We start from the raw sequence: 12214 nt of genomic DNA on the forward strand, positions 1-12214 counted from the left end.
TTAAACTGAAAAAATTAATCGCCTGCGTTAACGCGCTAATTTTGACACCACTAATATATATATATATATATATTTATATCAACATCGCGCCACGGGCGGTAGTTGGTCCATTGCCACCGCGGTGGTAAAAATCTGCCACCGTCACAGCCCTAACTGCAACTTTAACTAAATATAGACAGAATTTTAACTAAAATATAAAACATTTTGAAAAATTATAATAAAAAAAAGAACTAAAAATAAAAAAATAATAAGATAATAGTAAAATGAAATTACAAATTACTGTAATCTACTGACAGTCCTAAATTTGATATATTCTCCACCTAGCAGGCAATAATGGACTGAATGAACAATATACACACACACACACCCACATATATATATACAGTAGGGCTGCACGATAAATCGAAATGGAATCGAGATCGCGATTCGACAGAAGCTGCGATTGTCATGCGTATCTTTCAGTGAAGCACTATATATATATATTAATGTAATCTACTGACAGCCCTAATTTTGCCAACACAATCCATAGGTGAGTACATTACTGACCACATCAGTTCCTTGGTCTATATAGCAAGCTTCCTGTGGGGCAGCGAGCAGCGGGACAAAGCCAGAGAGCATTTTGTCCTCCTCCAGCTGTAGGACTCTGAGTTCCTCGTCTCCTTCTCCATCTACATCAGCTTTATACAGCAGAACCTCACCATGATATACACGGGCCAAAGAGTTGCACAGATCTGCAAGACACTGCCACACATCTGGACCCCCTCTAGAAACACACAGTACCACATTACCACAGCTCAGATTCAAATCAACACGGCCCTGAGAACGTAATGCAAGTAGGACTCACTGAATACTGCAGGGAGGAGGGTTCCACTTGTCTGGGTGGCCGAGCATCCAATCGGACCAGACCTTCATGCTCGGCAGCAGCTCTCTGAGGTCGGGAGGGAAGACAGACACCCGCACCATCCCCTCCTCATCATCCATTTCATCAAACTCCCCCAGCTCTTCTGCTGGGATAGGCTCTGGCAGAGACAAAAGGGAAGCAAACAATTAGACAAAGCTGCATAGGAGTCACAAATACTGAGAGTGACTTTATGCTGTCTATGTAGGCAGCACACTAGTGAAACAGCCACTGTCGACTCACCAGCAGGTGTTTCTTTTAGGAGTTCAGTGCAACGTTGCACAAGGAGACCAAACATAGCTAAACCAAGAGATATGGTCTGCTCCTCTAACACAGACCGAGTTTCACCTTGCCCTTCAGCTACGAGAAAGAGAGAAAGATTGAGAGGCACAGCAAAGTAAGAAGCAAGAGAGATTCTTTTCAATGGACCAGACAGGATCTGCGGTCGGCCACTGATAAAGTTGAATCTTTACCTCTGATCTGTGCATAATGGATGGTGAACATGTTAATAGTGATGATTTGCAGCATACGTGTGCTACCGAGGGGGGAGGGGCTGTGCTGGAGGAGGGCCCGAAACTCCTGCAACACTCGATTGGCTACAGCAGGAAAACTCTCCATCCTGAGGACCAATCACAACAATTATGCAAATGAGTACAAAATATTCTCAATAAAATTATTTTCTGTGGTAATTATCAGCCTGTCATGTTTTGTTTTATTTGTTTATTTATTTATTTAATTTATTTAGGCTATTTCCATGGCAGCTCAATGTAGAAATTAACAATCATAGTAACAATAAAACTTCAATCAAAATATTATATACTAAAATGTAGGGGTGTGCGATATTGAAAAAAAAATTATATCTTGATATTTTGGGGGATTTTTTCGATAACGATAATTAGACGATATTTTGCCGAGTGTGCTATTGTGCGTGTATTGTGTAAATTGATAGACATCTGACTAATGGGGGCAACTGCAGTTTTTCATATTCTTCATATTCTGTGTGGTCCGTTCACATCAGTGATAGAAATTAATCTTTTCCTATAAGTTTAAATTGATTTTTACCTTTTATGGGCATTTTTACCTAATAAAGACTTTTTTTTTCTAAAAGTGTGCATCTTTAGAGTCAAATTGTTACATTTAATTAGTCAATTAGAATAATAAGACATTTAGGCGGTTACCAAACAAATGAAATCAGTATCAACAAAAATCTTTGCAGAAGTTGCATATGAAGTGGCATTTAGATGCATTTACACATGTTAATGCAGCTCAGAGGGACATGGAGTGCTTTAACCTGCAGTAACAAATGCATAATGGTTTGATATTTTAAACATAAAACACTGAATACTGATATTTGGAATTATTTTAAAATGAAAAGATACTTTAAATGTGAAGTTAAAACCGCCAGTAGGTGGCAGCAAGTCACTGTTAACAAGCGAGTCATTGCGACTGAACCGAATAATTTAAATGTTCATTCAGGAACGAAACACCGTCATGTTGCTCAGAGACGCAAAACAGTGCTGTGGCTGTGTTTGGAATTATTTTTTGTTGGCGAAATGGAGCAAAAACAGGCAATGTGGTATCTAAAATGTATAGTATAGTATATATATATATATATATATTTATTTAATGCCATGTCAGCATCAAAGGCTATTTTCATGGGAAAAACAATTAAAAAATATATTTTTTAAAAGTATAACAAATACAATAAAAACCAGCAAACAAACAAACACAAGTTATATCACACAAGATTTTTTACATTAACATGTGATAAAAATTCTAAAATTTTCCTGGCAAAATTTTACTAAACTCTTTAAGTGAGTTCACTTCATGAAAGAGTTTTCTCTGTACATTAAAAGCTGGACAGTCCAATAAAATATGCTTGTCTAAAATGTAAGCCTCTTAATATTAACTTATTGCTTATTGAACTGTTGTATAAAATCAATTATCACACTTGTAATCATGCTTATTTTTGAAGACAAAAAGGCACTCTTCGTGTGATTATAACTAGGCTATATAAAATGATATAAATATATACTTTTTCTGCCACCATATCTTGAATTTTGTGATCATTCTTAATGCATTTTAATAGACTGAATCATGCAGTGAAAGAACACACTCTAAATGCGCAGTTTAACCCACTAGACTTCATTGCGTAATGCATGGGTGCACTCCGTATGCGTTTTGTTTGGTTTTTGCAAAATACTCGATAATGTCAAATTGCACATCTTTAAAACAACAATTACGATATTATCGCAGACGATATATATTGCACACCCCTACAAAAATGTAACAATATTTTCCATACAATATAAAGCTGCACGATTCTGGATAAATCGAGAATCGCGATTTTTTTTTGTCTCCTGTAGCGATCACGATTCTCCCACAATTCTGAACTAAACAAAATAATGTGTGACAAAATATTATTGTGTCTATTGAAAAGTGTTTCATTAATTTGAATTAAATATTAAACACTTTATGTATTTTAAAATATATTTAATACACCAATTTTTAATAGTAAAATATTGAAAAAGTGGTTTGAATGAATGATTCAATGACACACAAATACTTCACTTGTTTTATTACTGGATGAATCAGCATTTTTGAACAAATCTAATGAATGATTCAATGACAAATTTTTAACAGTCACTTTTCGCCCCCTAGTGGCAAAACAATGCAACCGACACAAACGTTATTTGAAGCGCCAGTTACTTTCAAAGGGGATTTGCTCTATTTTGGTCGCTACCACTGATCTATAATAGAGAAATTATATAGTATGCATTTATATAGATCAGTGGTCGCTACCAATAGACATCAATGTTTATATCTGAACTATAAACTTTTATCCCAGTATTTCTGTGATGATATGAATGACTGTAAGACAGAAATAATACTGTGTAGTTAAAAAAAAGACTTGTTTGTGAAGCTGTTTCTTACCCAAACATGGTAAATGTCTGCTCTCTGTGTCAGCGGCAGCGCAAACGCAGATTTGAATGTTCCGGTATGATTTTTTTCAAAGATTTAATAGACACGGGTGAATCGTTGTCATTTAAAAATGGGATAGCGATCTTTTAACTACCATATTTGGTAGAAAATCTAAAATCATCCTAGAACAAGTCTTTTTAAACATTAATTACATTTCTGAATAACACACTTGCCAAATATATTTGAAGATTATATTCCAATCCAATATGTTTTTAGTTAGTGCTGTAAATTGACTAGTTCTGATCCAAAAGCATGCCTTTCAGGAGCTGTTGCTTACTATACATAATCTAGGATCTCTTCTAAAATCAGCCCTCGGAGTTCTCAATATGATTAGACTAGATAATAACTTTTGGTCCCACTTTATATTAGGTGGCCTTAACTACTATGTACTTGTATCAAAAAATGAGTACAACGTACTTAGGTTAGGGACAGGTTTGGTGGTATGGGTAGCTTTAAGGGTGGGTTAAGGTGTTAGGGATGGGTCAACAATTAGAAATGTAATTACATGCAGGTATTTTTTTTAAATAGGAGTACAATGTAAAAACAAGTAAGTGCATTGTATCAAAAGATTCATTTAAATGTAAGTAGACAGTAGTTAAGGCCACCTAAAAGTTAAGTGGGACCTAACTTTCAATGTCAAAGGTCAAATTAACAGCAAAGCAACGCAGTCAAAATGGATGTTTACAACAAATCTGTTGACATTAAGACTTACCCTACTTTAGTGAAGAGCTTTCCATGAGCATGCAGGAAACTCAAAATAAACCTCTTGTTGAGCTGTAAAGAACAGGACAGAAAAATGTAAGGAAAAGAGTAATTTAACTGTTTAGCTAAAATTATTGTAATTATAGCGACAGTTCATCAAAGTAAAAAATAGCTAATGTTTTCCTCCTCAAACCAATAGCTCCATAGGTGTGCACAGTCACCAAGACTCAACACAAACAAAACAATCAGAAAACTGACAAACTCGCCACAGGATGAGCACCTTGTTTAGCTGATCAACCTAAAGTGCTCTCATTTAATTAAATCAGTGTACTGCCTGAAGCAGCAGACTCAAAACAACCTGCTAACCCTTACAAAAGACGAATGGTGGGGTGGAAGAATTCAACTTTCTTAAAGTGTAAGTGTGCATTTGTTGCTGACGTGGGCAAATATTCAAGGTTACCAAAATGACGGGTGCATCACAGCACAATGATGCCTTTTCTGCCACTTATGGGTGACTCATAGTCAGCCTCATCCTGTGCGACTCATAAACAACTCAACGTGACCTCTTTGGCTCTCCTAATGTGCGCGGGTGTTTGTACGTGTGTCATACGTGTGCCTGTTTGTGCCCGCTTTTTGAAACCTTTGTGAAAACATTTGCGTGACTCAGAGGAATATGTCTTGCCTTAAGTGCAATAGGCACTTAAAATTATTGTATTAGATAAATTACTTAAAATTAGATGTTTCTTGATGGATGTTGTTTTAAAAAAATATAAAAAAGTATCTGTTTTTTAGCAGATGTATCCGCAATGGTGGCATTTTATTTTGTAATTTCTCTGACGCAAAGCTCTCAAACAAATTAAACTGCGAGCACAGCAAATGACACATATGTTTACATAAGCACTCACATCACTGGGACTCAGAGTTCCCAGCTCTCCGTCCTGCTCGGAGTCTTTGCCCGATTCACTGCCTGTCGGACGAGAAGTGCCCGGATGCCCGGTGGGACGTATCCAGATCTCCACTCGGGTGGCGTCCTCACCACGACGCCCACCTACATGACCTCGGGGACCACGGGTACCTTCATCGTCTTGCTTCTGTCTACGTTCAATCTGGTCAGCCTTGGTTAGGAAAGAACAACAAATATAAACAAACACTAAGAACATTGACATTTTCAGCTGCACACTAGGGCTGGGCGATATAGCAAAAAAATTTATCAAAGATATAATGTTTCATATCGTTCGGTATCGATAATTATTGATATTTTTTATAACCTTTTTAAAAGCAAAAAGCAAAAGAATTTTTTATTTATTTAACCACTGTATTTATAATTAACACAATTTATTGAGACAAACAACAAATATTTTTTGTTTTAACAATCAAACACAATAAAAATTAAATATCTAATTTCTGCTGTTTTATATGCAGATTAAATAGGTCTTTATTGTATAGGTCTAATTGTCTCCCAAGGCCACAAGAGGGCGCAATGAGCAAAATAATGCAGCGCATTTAGCAAGTAACTCTATAAAAACGTGCATTACGTCTAAATTAACTCATAAAAATCAAGAAGGTGTACCGTCGATAAATATCGATACCGTTTTATCGCCCAGGCCTACTGCACACCCAATATTGTTTAATATTTCCATTACTATTTAAATTGAATTAAATCAAAGCTGGATTATCCTATTTGAGCAGCAGCATTAAAGTGCATACCTTGCGCTTGGCTTCCTCGAACAGACTCATCAGACTCTCCTTGGCTGTGAGGATTGGGTTACTGGCGGCTAGACTACGCATGTAATAGTATACAGCATCCAGCTTTCGCTTCTAAATGAGAGATGAGAGGAGAAAGAACTAATTTAACTTTCATTTTAAATGTCATCATATAAGCCAATATCAAACAAGCAACTCATAATAAACCTAAACCTCATAATAAAACAAAAATTAATATTTTGAATATCAGTGCAAGTAACCAGTCTTAACATTTTTAATAAAAATGTAAATATTCTAACCCTTAATCTAATAAAAATTCTGTTATGCTGAATTCTCACCGTATACACTGCTAGCAGGGCCAGCTGATTGTAGGGTCTTCCATTTTTTGGAGCAATCTGCTGAGCTTTTAGATACCAACTGCACATGAGAAAAAAAAAAAAAAACTTAACACTGAAATACAAAAACTTAATTGATGTCATTGTCATTGGATAATTGATGAAAAAGATATTCATGCTGTGCTAATTTATTTTATACACTATAATATAAACAACAGCACATGTATGTATACTGAAATAGCATACTATATTATAAAATACACTTTTTCTGTTTAATGTGGTCATGACAGAATTACCTGCGTGCCTTCCCGTAGTTAGCAGAGTCACTAGCCTGTTCACGATATCGTGCGATATCCCCCTGACAGATCATGCAGCGCTGGGCACTGATCAGAGCATACTTCACCTGCAACAAGGTAAAGTGGATTCACACTTGTTGAATGTGCTCAACAATAGCAGAACTAAATGTCAAGGGCCTGTTACAACTAACTCTTTAAGACAAGAAAAACACTACAATGAGAAGTTGCTTAAAGGGCTTTGTTGCTGCTGGGCACATACTCCTAAGTAATTCATCACATGATAGTACTAAAAAACACAAGGAGCGTACCGTCTTGCGTAGAGGTCTTGCTCGTATAGCCATACAGTCCATATAGACCTCCAGCTTGAACTGAAATACAGTCTGCAACTTCAGTAGCAGTGAATCAAAAAATAATGCCCCCTAGGGAAAAAAATAAACATTGTATCTTAACATCCTGTCACAAATTGATTATATTACAGAACGATGCTATATAAAATAATACAAAAAGTTTTTTTTCACAATTTTATTCTTCCATAAAGACCAGTGAATATTTAAACAATCGCATATGTAAAGCCAAAGCACATTTTGTAAGTCGCTCTGGCTAAGAGCATCTAAACCTAACTACCATTCAAATATTTAGATTTGATAAGACTATTAAAATATTTTTGAAAGAAATCTATGTTCCAGCTGCATTTTATTTGATTAAATTGTGGTAAAACAGTAATATTGTAAAATATTATTTATTTATAATTTAAAACAAGTGTTTTCTATTTTAATTACATTTTATTTTAAAATGTAGTTTATTCCTGTGATGGAAAGCTGAATTTTCAGAAGCCATTATTTGAAACTGTGGCATTTTTTTTTGAAGAATAGAAAAGTTCAAAATAACATTGTTTATTTGAAATTTTTTTTTTTTGGAACATTATAAAATGTCTTTAACCAATTTATTGCATCTCACTTAAAAAAATAGACAATGACAAGGACTTTCATTAAAAGGATATAGATCACACTGTGCATATCTACCTCTTCCAGTATGGTCATGAGCATGGTTTTTATCTGTGGGGCTGTGTCTGATGTCTGGTCCTTCAGTAGCTGCCTAAACCTCTCTATCACCTGGTAAAACACATTCTTCCACAGAGCCTGGTCCAGGTTTTGAGAGTCTGAGAACTCTATGTCTGTCAAAATCACCCGCTCATACAAGGTCAGGAGTTCAGCTCTGCATAAACAACAGAAGAAATAGAAACACGTTAGAGAACAAGTTCAACAAAGTTCATTATTACTAACTGTAAAACTCTAATACAACAAATCTTTCCCATGCAAAATGTTCAAAATTCAATACACACCTGAGCTGGGCCATCCTCTCCAATCCCTCCTGGCTCAGTCGTTCCCGGGACAGCAGGTTACTGAGTTGGAGTTCCTGACTGTCAGCCAGCCGAAGAAACTTTCCCAGCTCTCCTCTGGTCTGCACCTCTGCCTCTTCTGGAGTGAGACCAGATCCAGCTGGAGAGGGATAACCTGGCCCACCTTGCCCATAGGGTCCATAAAAAGGTGACATAGAGGTGGGATACATCCCACTGGAGCCGGGAATTTGGTAGGGAACGTGATATGGGTAAGGATAGCGTGGCGGGTTGTTTGGGGAATTGGCCGATAGCGGATAGCAGTAGGGATTGTCGGAATTCTGGAATTTGTAGTAAGCGATGGCAGCGGCTTGCTGGTTTTGAAAAAACTCGCCCTGTCGGACTGGAGGACTTCCTGTGGTCTCGTCATCAGTGTCCAGAAAGTTCAGTGGCCCGCATACACCCTGCTGCAAGTACAAAGCCTGCTGGAGAGATGCATGTTGGGATTGTTGGCTTGACACTAGTGCTGATTTCTTATCCGGGTTATTTGGGTCCCAAAGGCGTCTTGTCCCTCCTCCACGGCCACCTCTTCCTCGGCCAAGACCCATTCCTCCTCTCATTGCTCCAAGCTGAGGCCCTGGCTCTGGGGTCAAAGTTAGATCAGTGTGGGCAGGAAGCACCAGGATGCCCCTCCCACGACCTCTAGGGTTTTTTCGGCTTGCTTGCTCCTCGCTTGAATTCTTGTCCAAAGAAACTCTCAAAATTCCTCCTCGACCGCTAGATGCAGGTGCTCTTTGCCCTCTTCCGCCCCCTTCAGGGCCTTTGTGGTTGCTCTTGGCTTCGTCAGCAACTCTACCTCGTCTATCTTCTCTCTCCCACACCTCATTTTCCTCCAGCGAATCTGTGGAAGACAATGTCCGTGCCGTCCGTCTCCTCGGGTGGCCCTGGCTCCCTCGGACGAACTCCTTCTGTCCAGCAGTCTTCTCCGCAGTGCGTGCCGCCAACTGCTGACCCTCCCCTCTAAGTCTCTCAGCTTCGGCCAGACCGTCCATACTGGTCCCGCTACTGGCCGAACTCGTGCTGTAGGTGCGGTTTCGAGGACGCCGGATGTCTGACTGAGAGTATCGCTTTGAGGCAGAGTTGACTCTGTTTGAATCGGTTCTCTCAGATGGTTTTCCTTTCTCTTTTGGCCTGTTCCCTTGTTGTTTTTCATGGTTCATGTTCTGGTCACTGCTCACCTCTTTTCCGCCAACATTTCTCTGCTTTTTTCCTTCAGGCTGATCTGCTTCTGAGCCTTTTCCTCCTCCTTCCCCTTGCTCTTTCTTGGCAACGCCCTGGTTGTTACCTTTTTCCCTTCCTGCTCTGGATTTCCCATTACCCCTCTCCTTTTTTTTGTCTTCTCCAGTCACTTCATTCCCTCCACCTGCTTGGCTTCTTCGCCCTTCCCCACTAGGTTTTCTCCGGTTTGTACCATCCTGCCCAGCTCCATCTTTGCTTTCCTCAGACCCTAAATGGAGATTGCTGACTTTAACCGTGATACTCTCGACATTATTTTCATTTCTGCTTGCAGAAGGGGAGTCTACAGTTCCCTTTGACTCTTGCTTTTTCCTGCCATCTTTCCCTCGCCTGTTTCTACGCTTTTCCTCTTTCTCACACTTAATAATTGTTTCAGCAGATTTCCCACTCACTTCTTCCTCCTCTCTCCTTCGATCCCCATCTAATTCTTTGCTCACCCTGGTCTCTTTGTGTACTTGAGACCTTCGCCCCCCTGGCTGATATATCTCACGGTCAGGTTTACGCATCTTTCGTGACTGCTTCGGTGATTTGTGTGTACCAGCACCTTCAATGCTTTTAACAGCATTTCCATCCACAAGTTGGTGGTTATTGTTGCCTACATGTCTTTTAGTGTTATGATTTGCTTCAGGCTGGCTGTGATCATTTGGAAACTCTCCAGTGCTTACATGAGAGCATCCAGGACTGGTAGCTGAGCCATCAGGCATTTTGGTGTCATTACCAAAAACACAATCGTCCGGTGGGTGCATGGGGTCTGAGCCGGCTCCTTCTGCACTGTCCTTACGTATGCGTGGATGGGCAGCACCAGGTTTGTACCACTGCAAATCTGGACGTTTGCCGTCTCGTTCCCGGTGCTTCTTACCCTCCTCTCGCAATTCTAAGAAAAAGATGACAAAAACAGAAAACAAATATTTTATTGCCTGAAGAGTACATTAGGGCGGTTCATAGACTGCCCACAACAATATTCACAGGGTCCATGGATAAGGATTAAGGACTACATTTTGTTTTTTTAATTTCTTTACTCACAATTTATGCCTGATAAAATATTTTAGAGCTTGACATACCTAGAAAACCTTATATTCATTCTAAAAATGTTGTCATAAGATTTCATTACCTTTCCAAGTCTAGAAATCACACTTTTAAAATTAGACTAGCTCAAATATCTAGGTTGTCCTTGTCCAAGAATGTGCAAATGAGAATCATTTAAACTGCTTTGTGATAATTACATCACTAAAATGAAATAATTTCTATTAATTATTTCCTAAAAATAAATAAATGGCTACACACATGCATTGTATAAAAACTGGGCCGAGCTTAATGAGCATATGTTTCAGAAATTGATTTACAATCATTACATGCACTTGAAAAGGTGAATTAAAATAACAAATATCTTGATTTCTCAGTTCTTTTGGCTTAAAATGCTTTTTTCTTATTTGAAAGGCATCCTGAGGCCACCTAGTGGGCACACTGGTTGAGAAATGCTGCATTAGGGAAATGTCATAAATTTTAGGAAATATGTGTTATTTATACTACTTTATTAAAGATAGAAATATATCACAACATACAATGCTTTTGTTGATAAAAAATCCAAGACCAAATTGCTGTTGCTATGGCATCGGTGGAAAATAACCTGTTGCATGTGCACTGTAACAAGCCAACCCAGTAATATACGTTGACTACAAACACATAGACAGCAATAATCAAGTTACGGTATAAAGTTAAAGAGCTGGCGTTGGATAGCAGCTTATTTATAAAATCTTCCTTTAAAATAAATATCTCATTCAACAACCAGTCGCCTTCAATAACCAGTATAACAGTTACTTCTGTAAACAAATAAAAACGCGTGTCACTTATATGGGTGGCTTAGGTTGTATGGCACTATTATTATATTATAACTTTGAATACATTACAGAAAAACACGCAAGAGATGTTAAATGCTTTCAAAACAAGCGCCGTTCAACCCACATGAGCGACGACTGTTGTTGACAGTTATGCTAGCTAACGTTAGCTATTAGCAAACTGAACCCTAACTTTAACGTGACATGTCAAAATAAGGCTTGTCTTCGACTACTACCTTTCTTACATTGTTATAAACATTTAGAGAGCTCCTAACCTTTTATACTGTCGCCGCGTGTGGTGAAATTCGACGCTTCTGCACGTAGCTCCGCGGCTGAAATTCGTACTCTTTCCAGCTCGTCCGCCATTTTCGTCAGAACCAAACACATACACGGCGACTTGGTAGGGCCAAAAAGCCATAAAGCCAAAACGCGTTCATAAATCCCGTCATAATGCACAATTTCTTCATAATTACAATAAGGCAATAAAACAAAACAAAAAGGGGATCCAAAGAACCGAGCATAACACAAAAAACGGTTATTAAAATAAAACAACAAATGAAAACAACAACTTATATATTTTTAAACGGATAGTTTTAAATACAAAAATTAAAATTCTGTCATAATTTTCTCACCTTCGACTTCAAGTTGTTCCAAACCTGTAAAAGTTTCTTTCTTCTGTTGAGCATAAAATAAGCTGTTTTAAATAATGTGAGTAACCGAACAGTTGATGGTAGCCATGCATTGACTTGAGGAAGAAAATAGACGAAGTCAGTGGCTACCGTCAACTATGTTCATACAGATTTGGATCAAGTATCCCTTTGATGAATTAA

The 12214-nt window shown here is 38.2% G+C and overlaps 1 protein-coding gene across 2 annotated transcripts in view; it reads right to left on the bottom strand.

The window, feature by feature from the left end:
- Positions 1-11775, bottom strand: part of LOC107728864 (telomerase-binding protein EST1A-like) — a 19808-nt gene extending 8033 nt beyond the window's left edge. For both annotated transcript variants that reach the window (XR_001638516.1, XM_016539159.1), the window contains exons 1-13: positions 11660-11775; positions 8260-10423; positions 7940-8132; positions 7226-7336; positions 6918-7024; positions 6625-6703; positions 6290-6400; positions 5488-5697; positions 4593-4654; positions 1372-1517; positions 1142-1258; positions 845-1019; positions 547-763 (exon numbers count right to left, since the gene is read on the bottom strand). Coding sequence is in view for 1 of the 2 variants with exons in the window: in XM_016539159.1 (XP_016394645.1) it covers positions 547-763; positions 845-1019; positions 1142-1258; positions 1372-1517; positions 4593-4654; positions 5488-5697; positions 6290-6400; positions 6625-6703; positions 6918-7024; positions 7226-7336; positions 7940-8132; positions 8260-10423; positions 11660-11771 (3804 nt within the window). In the remaining variant the exon portion in view is untranslated. The remainder of the gene's footprint in view (positions 1-546; positions 764-844; positions 1020-1141; positions 1259-1371; positions 1518-4592; positions 4655-5487; positions 5698-6289; positions 6401-6624; positions 6704-6917; positions 7025-7225; positions 7337-7939; positions 8133-8259; positions 10424-11659) is intronic.
- Between the last annotated feature and the right edge of the window lie 439 nt (positions 11776-12214).

This window comes from Sinocyclocheilus rhinocerous, unplaced genomic scaffold (genome assembly GCF_001515625.1).
Source record: "Sinocyclocheilus rhinocerous isolate Xijiao unplaced genomic scaffold, SAMN03320098_v1.1 scaffold397, whole genome shotgun sequence".
NCBI classification, from domain to species: domain Eukaryota; kingdom Metazoa; phylum Chordata; class Actinopteri; order Cypriniformes; family Cyprinidae; genus Sinocyclocheilus; species Sinocyclocheilus rhinocerous.